The 9,690-nt window shown below is 40.8% G+C and overlaps 1 protein-coding gene across 1 annotated transcript in view; it reads left to right on the forward strand.

The window, feature by feature from the left end:
• STK32A (serine/threonine kinase 32A) overlaps positions 1 to 1,877 on the forward strand; it is a 140,462-nt gene extending 138,585 nt beyond the window's left edge. Inside the window, exons 12-13 of the mRNA XM_051978675.1 lie at positions 906 to 970; positions 1,271 to 1,877. Coding sequence (XP_051834635.1) covers positions 906 to 970; positions 1,271 to 1,343 — 138 coding nt within the window. The 3' untranslated portion in view covers positions 1,344 to 1,877. The remainder of the gene's footprint in view (positions 1 to 905; positions 971 to 1,270) is intronic.
• Positions 1,878 to 9,690: the final 7,813 nt, after the last annotated feature.

Raw genomic sequence — 9,690 nt, forward strand, 5'->3', positions numbered from 1 at the left:
CTTCCTACCCAAATCAGCCACTCAGTTTGATAACTGGGAAAAAATGCTTTAAGCTCTCCTAGAAAATTTGACACATAAATAGAAGTCATAATTTAGAGCTAAGGAAAAGACAATATGGAATAGTTAAAAGAATACTCAGCAATCTTGAATGTGAATCCTATACTTCGACACTTTTTAATTACTCATGTGACTGAGGGGCTAGTCAATTTCTTCTCTGAATCTCAATTTCCTTTTCTGTCAGTTGGGGATTTGGGATAAAGTGGTCTTTAAGAGTCCTTCCAGAATTGCATGTTTAGGGGAGGAGGTGGAGGGAAGGAAAGGAGAGAAAATTTGGAACACAAGGTTTTGCAAGAGTGAATGTTGAAAATTATCTCTGCATATATTTTGAAAATAAAAACTATTATTTAAAAAAAAATAAGATTTTTTTCCACCCTTCTAGGACAGGAACTGGACCTGTGACTTTATTAGTAGAGAGAACTCCCAGGAAGAAGCTTCCTCTACCAGTGCAGATTGGTACCTTCCCTCCAACTAGCTAAGAGTTGCCTAGAACCCTGAGAGTTTAAGTGATTTATTTAATATGTCAGAGGAGTGATAACTGAACTGTGGGCATCCATTGTCATCTCCCCATAAATACTTTCTGAATTTATCCTTTTTTGGCTAAAGTAGAAGTTTTGAATTCAGATTCTGGCTGATACCTCCCAACACGAGCTTTGATGAGTGAAGCTCTTTGGGTTTCATTTTACTCCTCTGCAAAAAAGAAGGTTGCATTACATGATCTCAATGGATCCTTCCAACTCTAAGCTTTGTGATTGATCCTACTGAGTATGATAAGCACTTGGGAAATATCTGTTGCTTGATTGTGGATCCTGTCTGCTAATCTCCCTTTTCTTTTTTCCATCTGGCAGACTTGCCTTCTTCAAGAGCACCTTGAATCTGTTCAGAAGGAATTCATTATATTCAACAGAGAAAAGTAAGTCACTCCAAGAAAAGGCAAAGCCTGGTAAATTTTGAGAAATGTGTCAGCTAGAAATTCTAACAGAACCACTATTTTTAAATAGTAGTTCTCCATCTAGAGTGAAGAAATAGGGTTTTAAGGAAGATGAATGCTTCTCATCTCTCTCATTCACTGGTAAAGAAAGCAGTAGTATCATTAGTAGATCATTCAAAGCAGTAATGTGTTTTGGGTTTGCTGTGGTTTTTTTGTTTTTTTTTACTCAGCCATTTCCTTTTCCCATTCAAGACTTAAACCTTTTCCTCTTTTTATCTGAAGGGTAAGAAGGGAACATAATGAGAAGCTGGCACAAGCCAAAGACCCAGAAGATGGTCAGAACAACAACCTGTGAAATCTGCTCCATCCTCTCTACAACATTAATCAACTGCTCTGCATATGGGTTCTGTGCCATGTGCTTCTGAACCCTCCATTTAGAAAGCTCAGATAGTAGTTCTCACCTATCCCCACCCCCATTTACAAAAGCCGAAAGGGCTAGGGTAGAACACTTAGCATTGGGGGATTTATACTTTAGTGTAGTACAAAGAATACAGGACTTAGACTAAGAAAGATCTGGTTCCAAATCCCAGCAATGATACTGTGTGGCCATTAGCAGATGACTTTACCTTTCTGAGCCTCAGTGGATAAAAGGGATAATAATATTTATATTGCCTACATAAATATGACCTACCTCACAGGGTTGTTGTGAGGGAAACACTATATAGTTGTGAATTCTTATTATATTTCTTTTTCTCCTCCTTGCCACACTATAGAAAATGTAGGAATTGGGGTGAGGTCCTTTCATCTTAGAAAACTAACAAGGGGAATTGAAATGTCTTTAATCTATCTGAGCATAAAGTGGAGAATTCTGTCCAGGAAAAAAAAAGAATGGGACTTAATCGTAAGGATCTATGTGAAAGAGACCCCCTGACCTTCTCATAGTTAACATAGTCCTTCAACACTAATCATCTCATTTAAATAGGGATTATATGTTATCTAGCTAAATATCAGGAAATAACAGAAAAGAATATGGTCGGATATTAAAATGTAGAGAAGTTTGAGCTGATATGTGTGTGTGTGTGTGTGTGTGTGTGTGTGTGTGTATGAGAGATAAACTAACTGCCATCAAGACACAAAGAAACACTGATGGTGTCTCCTTCTTCTTATGTTCATCAACTAACTCTAGGACAAAGTGTTGGCTGATGGAGGAAGCAGACATTCTGGGGGTAGAATATATAGAATTAGGGTCTGTGTGAAAGCCAGAGCACTAGCTAGCTTCACTCCCCTATGAGCAACAAGTGAGGGACTCAACATCTGCTTAGTATTTATAGCTTTTAATGTATTGAACTAACTAACCTTAAATTCCCAGCAGTGCTAGAAAAAAGACTTCTTGTCATTTAAAAAAAAATGAAATATATTTGAAAGGAAGAAGCATAAATATCTTTGAAAATATTTGCAAAAGTAACTACCACCAAACAAAACACCATCCACCTCCACCTTTTATGTTCTCCTGCAACTAAGTCACTCTGGCTGTCTTTGGAATGGCCAACAGTAAAATGCCCATGGTCATTATTTGGACGCGATTACTCAGAGTATATGTAAATAGCCATTGTTTCTGTTTCAGTCAAAAAGCCCTGAGAGTCTTTTCTGCTCAGATTGATTTTTTTATTTTTGAGGTGAAAGAAGCCATTTTTTGCCTCATCTCTTACATAGGCTTAATCACAGAATGGCCAATGCTTCAGTCACATTGAGAACTGTGAAAGATCTCAGCTTAAAAAGGCTGCGGTCTCCCACTGCATTTAGGGCCATCTCCTGTCATCCTGACCTATATCTGGCCACTAGACCCTGAGGGCTCCGGAGGAGAAAGTGAGGCTGGAGACTCTGCACGGCCCTCCCTTATTTAAATCCAATGCACTCACATGTCAGGGCATCACCTTCCTGATGTCATGGTCCTCTGAGAAGGAAGGACAAACAACAGCAATCCCCTCCAACCAGAAAGTGCAACGAGTGAAATAATATATGTAAAACACTCTGTGAATAGGATCTCTTATTCAAGGAACTCTCTCCAAACACCAGCCCTTGTCCTAACACAATCTGATCTAAGGATTGGAATAAAGTCATCAGTAATGAGAAAGAGAACAGACTTTCTTTCCAAAGAGAAAAGACCAAGAGTTTCCATGGTCATTTGCAACTAAGGCCAAATAATGTGTTTTGGTTGCTCTGACTCAAGCCCCAAAGGTCATAGACTTTTTCTTCCCTGTCACACATTTCTTCTTCATTAAAGAGTCCTGTTGAAAGACCTTCCTGAGGGATATTTTGGGAACAAGCATATTACCAAAGGAAAGGAAGGCAAACCATTTGGCTCATTTTCCACTGACATGTCTAACTCATGCATCGAGGATGTTTCAGCCAGGAGAAGGACCTTAAAATATCCATACTTCATATTCCTAGTGAACCAGGGTATAATTCTAATAATAAACTACATATGGGTCCAGAATAGTGCCATTATTTTTTAGGAACTGGGATTCACTTGCTGGTCACTGACAAACCTGGATGAGACATAAAGGTCTCACTGGCCTGCTTAGACAGTTGTTTGCCAAAAATAAAATAGAAGTTTTGTCTGTATTGGTATTGCCTTTAAAAAAAATGGAGTAAGAAAGTATGCTATGGATCTTTCTCACTGCTGAGCTAGTACGATCCCAAGCTTTTGTTTTAAAAAAAAATTTCCTGTTTCTTGAATAGCTGTTAGCAACACTGAGATCCTTCTGGTTATTTTTTGTATTCTTGGGGAATATCCTGGTGACTACCATTGGCTTGAATTGCATGATCCTAGGTTTTTCAGGCCCTATCATTCCCTGGTTCACGACTCCTTAAACTTGGAGCCCTCCAATTGGAAAGGAAAAGGACCACGGCAGCCATCTATGACTATGTTCCTGAGAATTTTGTTAGTGTTGTCCTATCATCTCCACCCATCATTATAGAAAAATGTCTTTTATAGTTTTACTGTGCTCATAAGGTTGGAAGCATTTTTTCCTTAATAGCACTGTTTCCTGGGCTTTCTGCCCGTGACTTGGGCAGCATGGACAGGGCAATGGGGATACCCTACTAACAAGAGGTATGGATCTTGGGCTATAAAACTCAAACTTCCCGGCCACGATGACTTTAAAATGTAAGGGAATTACAATTAAAACTTGAGCTTATGGCTGGAATCCAAATCATCTCTAGCCTTCTATGACTCCTAAGTACTCACCTTGATGTAGCACCTTCAGGTTTCCTAATTGCTGCCATGTTCACAACCAGTTTGTGAATTAAGCAGTAGGATTATCACCATCCTCCCTTTACAAATGGGGGAAATAATCTCATCGAGGAGGAAAATATGTCTCAGAGAGGTCAGTCAGATAGCTACTATCCAAGGGGAATGCAACCCCAGTTTTTCTGATTCCAAGTATAGTACTTTTTCCTCTACATCAAGAGAGGGCTAAGATCAGCTTAACTGGAATAGTCAAACAGCCTTTTGCAGGAGAATTGTCACTGGCAGTAGTATAAAGTGACCAATATCACCCATCGCTGTGGCTCCCTCTGATCATGTGGCAGATTACAAGGGAAGCAGGACAGAGATCTCCCAGAGGATTCCAGTATATAACCTTTGGCTGTGCTCCAGATTCCCATGATAATGTAGGGTGAACTGTGGAAGATGAAGGGAAGAGAATGAAGAGCTCGGTATCTCTGTTGTTCATCAACAAGATGTCAGAGGACCATATACCTTGTTTTCTAACAGCTGTCTGCTATGTTCACTTGTTCTAAGTACTGTGTCTGTCTGCCACTAATGAAATTAAAAAGTCAAATGTCTTTCTCTTGGCTCTGTTGTATGTATCAAACTTCTTCCCGAGCTCTCTCAAAATGGCCTAGAAAGCAGGTACCTTTGGGGAATTGTACTAAAGGAACCTTGAATAAAAAGTAGCATCATGGTGCAGTGGGAAGGGCATTGAACTGGGTACTGGAGGACATCACATTCAATCCTGGCTTTGCCACTTAACTATGGCTTTGGGCAAGGTGCTACTATATCCCTGAGAGCTGGTTTCCTTGTTTGTAAATTCACACAGGATGCAGTGGTAGAAGAAAGGCAAAAGGCAGTCCCTGACTTCAAGGAATTAAGGGTCATTTTTAATATGGAGGTAAGATTCAAACAAATTGGAGATAAAAAAACAGAGGGAAGATACTAGGATTAAGAGAAATCAGGAAAAGCTTTCTTTCTCATTCAGATCCTTTCATGATCAGTGTTATGCAATTGCAGGAGGTCTACCTGGCATTCACAGTGTATTAGCTTTCATCTGGAGTACTGGGTTCTATTTTGGGGTGCCACAACTGGAAGGATGTTAATAAGTTAAGAGCCTCACATCCATCACATACAAAGATCAAAAAAGGAAGCAGAAATGCTTATGCAGGAGAAGACTGTAGATGGGAGGTTGGGCAAATAGAGTATTTAAGCACCAAAGAAGTCTATAGGGTGGCAGAAGGATGCTGGGATAGCTTAGTCTGTGGAGCATCAGACTTTTAATCAGATTAACCAAGGTTCAAGTCCCTGTTTACTGGGCAGCTAGGTGGTACAGTAGATAGAGCGCTGAGCCTGGAGTCAAAAAGACTCCTCTTAGTGAATTCAAATCAGGCCTTAGATGCTTACCAGCTGTGTGATGCTGTGCAAGTCAATTAACCTGATTTGCCTCAGTTTTCTCATGAGTAAAATAAGCTGGAGAAGGAAATGACAAACCACTTCAGTATTTGCCAAGAAAACCCCCACGGGGCACAAAGAGTTAGACAGGAGTGAACAACATTGACCAAGGGCCTCATGTCCATCCATCTGAAGATCAATAAAAGAGCTGGGGATGCTTCTGCTGGAGAAGGGGTGGGGTGGAAAGGACAGGACATAATCATAGTCCTCAGTCTCCCGAAGAGGGCTAACTTGGGCCAGAAGAATTCACTTTATTCTGCTTGACCCTAAAGGGCAGAAAGAGGAGCAGAAAGTCATGTCAGGAAAATTTTCTTAATTAGAACACAAAATGGAATGGACTGGGAACGAGGGTGAAAGTAGGGGGAGGAGGAGTGCAGATTTCATTTCAGTCTGGCTAGATGGTATCCTGTCTGGTATGATCAATGGAGATATATTCAACGTGCTTTGCAAACCTTAAAATGCTTTATAAATGTCAGCTAACATTGTAAATAATGGCTAACATTATGAGGTTGTAGTAGGAACTTGTGGAGGAGTATTGGTTGAAATCTCTCCCAATTCAGAAAAAAAAAAAAAAAAAAAGCTGTTTTTTGTCTTGTGGCCATGGATCACAATTAATTATTGTTTAATAATAATTGATAATTAGCAATGACTTTTACTAATTGTTTACTAATAATAATCTAACAAACTCCATGTGGAGATCTAGTCTACAATTCTGCTGGGCTCATTAGCCAAGGTTTAGGCCGCAGAAGTCTTGGAAAGCCCAGATTCTGCCTTGCCTGGCTTACACTCAAACCTCCTGACGTGTGACCTCCGACAAGTTTTACTTTTCTAGGTCTTGGTTTTCTTATCTGTGACAGGACTTGGCCTAATTCAATCAATCAATAAACATTTATTAATTGCTTTCTGTGTGTGTCAAGCCTCAGGGGTTAGAAAGAGGTCCTCAAGGAGGAAGGAGGAAGACAATAGGCAAACAAGCATATGCAAAGCAAGGTATAGTCTGGATAAACAGGAGATAATTAACAGGGAAGGAACTGGAAGAAGGACTGAGGAAAGCTTCCTGTACATGAAATTTTAGTAGGAACATAAAGGAAGTTTAGGAAGTAAAAAAAAGTAGTGGGAGTGGAGGAGGAAGAGCATTCTAGGGATAGACAGAGAAATAGACCTTCATTACTGTAGCATCTTACAAGGTTTACAAAATGCTTTCCTCATAATAGCTTATGAGAGTGGTATGATTACTACCATCCGCTCCTGACACATGAAGGAACCTCTGAGGCTCAGAGGAAGGGGCTGGCAAGGGTCTCCCAACCCCCATTGTCTACTGCCGCTCTGCCCAGCATGGCTTCCCTGCCGGCTCCTCCATATCTATCCTAATTCATCCTGGTCACAAAGATAGCTTGACAGTCCAAGTGCTCAGCACGACCAGGATCTTGGCCAAGAAGACCACATTCAGCTGTTTCCCAGTCACTAAAGCCTCCTTCTGCCTGGAGAGCGAATAAATGTATCTTTCAGTCGGGACAGTGCCTCTTCTTAGGCCCGAAAATGCCTCGGCGGCAGGCGGGCGGGTTGGCTGTTGCCCTGAACTCTTCCTTAATAACTTGATTTGTTTGGAAGGCCGGTCTGGCTCCCCCAGGAGCTGCATGCTAAGTGCTCCCACAATACCAGTTAACTCTCTGCCTGCCAACATGTCCTCCGCAGGCGGAAGATCGGTTTGGAATTCTGAATCTTGAGTAGAAGAGGCACAGGTTCTGCAGGATTTATTTGTTCTTTACCTCATTTGATTATCTTCATGTCACCATCTCTCCCCAACGTGCAGCTCTACTGATTAATGGATCAGTGAACATGCATTTATTAAGTACCTTCTACATGCCAGGAATTAGGTTAAATGCCGAGGAATCCAAAGAAAGAAAAAAACACTTCCTGCCTCCAAGAAGCTGAGCCTAATAGGAAGATAACTTGCAAACAAGATTCAGGATAAATTAGAGATAATCTCATTAAAAGGCCCTGGGAAAAGCTTCCTGTAAGTGATGGGATTTTAGCCAGGACTTGAAAGAAGTCAGGAGGCAGAGCATTCCAATCTTGAGGGACATGTGGTAAAAATGTGTGGAAGTAGAAAACAAGTATTTTGTGCTAAGAACAGCAAGGGGAGTCAGCTTTCCTAGATCTGAGAGTATATGGAGGGGAGTAAGGTGTAAATGTCAAGGGAGGCCGGACTTCACAGCTCATGAAGGGCTTCAAAGATTTTATGTTTGATCCTGCATTTATAAGGAATCAGTGACTTTAGTGAATAGGGAGGTGACATGATCAGATGTGCTTCAGGATGACCAATTGGTCAGATTGGAACAGATTGGAAGGGCAAAGCTTGAGGCAGGACTTCATCTTGATGTAGAGAACTTTCTGACAGCTACAGCTTTCTAAGAATGGGTGCCTTTGAAAGTAGGGGGTCACCATTCACTACTAAAGCACTTTAAGCAAAGGCTGGAATTGTCAGGGATTTTCTTAAGTGGACTCCTGCTCAGAGATGGAAGATGCTCTCTGAGCTCTTTCCCCCGGCCCAGTTCTAAGATCTCAGGATTCTTGGTGGAGAGCAAGGTCTATACTTCCTTCATTCAAATGGGAGCTGTTCTCTTTGCAACTCTTACATTATAAGATTCTAGCAACTACTCGGAACACAGAATGCATGAAGGGGTACCCAGGTAGTTCAAAACAGAAAGGTGGCCTGAGGCTAGATTATTAGGGAGTTCAATGAGAGGTTGATGGCTTTGAAATGTCTACATAATCTGATACAATGTGGCTGGTTTTGCTCAATTTAAAAAAAAAAAAAAACTGTTTTAAGGGAAAGCTCACCAGACTTAAAACCCAAGCTGGGGGTCTTCTTATCCTAGTGGCAAAAGGGACACTTTTTGAGCACTGAACTGCATGACTTAAATGTGTTTTAAAGTGATTACTTTGGTATCCGTGTGGAAGATGAAATCAGGGAACAATGGGATTTCTAGATGTCTAATCATGAGAGGAAATAGATCTGATGGTTATAGCTGTATTTGGAGTCAAACAAACTAACCCCTATTAGAATCCTACTAAAAATACATTCATTATTTGTCCTTCATTCTTGAAGAGGACCAATGACATTTCAAGTGACCTTTGAGTGAATTGACTTTGAGTATGGCAGTGCAGTCATCAGTCTCACTCACTCCTACAGTCATTGGAGTCCAGTGAGAAGACAATGGTTAAGACAACCAGCAATGGTCCAGGATTCAGTGGGTGACCTTGACCTTTCTGAATTAGTCTTTCTCCATCTCAGTCTGTCCCCATCTCAGTCTGATTCACTGACTAAAGGCTAGAACAGCAATGAGACAAAAAAGTTGGCCCAATTTACCACCAAACTGTATCAGTCTAGGAGGAGCAGACTCCAGATCAGGGCAGAAAACAATTACTATTTACAATCTTTCTAAGTCATCAATATCTATACACAATAAGCCACAAAGACTTGGCTGAGCCTCTTATTGGTAATTCAAAGAAAGCCAGAATAATTTATATTTAAAGGCATACCCAAGAAGCACCATTTAAGATACAATAGGCTTTTTTAAAAGCCTGTTTTTCAGGTCTATATTTCTAGAAATCAAAAATGAAAACTGAGTAGGAATAAAAGCAGCTTTTTGAGAGAGAGACAAAGACAGAGAGAAAGAGGCAGACACAGAGACAGAGAGAAAGGGGAGAGAAAAAGGGACAGTAGGATTGGGTCCCTAGAGGGCAGCTGCAACTACTTCTCTCAGATCACACTGTAAAGACAATACAAATCTTCTCCAAAACTCTGATTGGTTCCTTCTCACAACCATACATGGCAGCCTTGGAAGGAGTAGCCTTAAACTCAAACCATAATCGTAGTGAGACACACATGTAAGAAACAGGTGACAAGGTTTAGTTCACATCACCTGCTCTATGTAGAGATCTCATACAGAACCCTTGTTATTGTTCA

Source organism: Antechinus flavipes, chromosome 2, assembly GCF_016432865.1.
Source record: "Antechinus flavipes isolate AdamAnt ecotype Samford, QLD, Australia chromosome 2, AdamAnt_v2, whole genome shotgun sequence".
Lineage (NCBI taxonomy): Eukaryota > Metazoa > Chordata > Mammalia > Dasyuromorphia > Dasyuridae > Antechinus > Antechinus flavipes.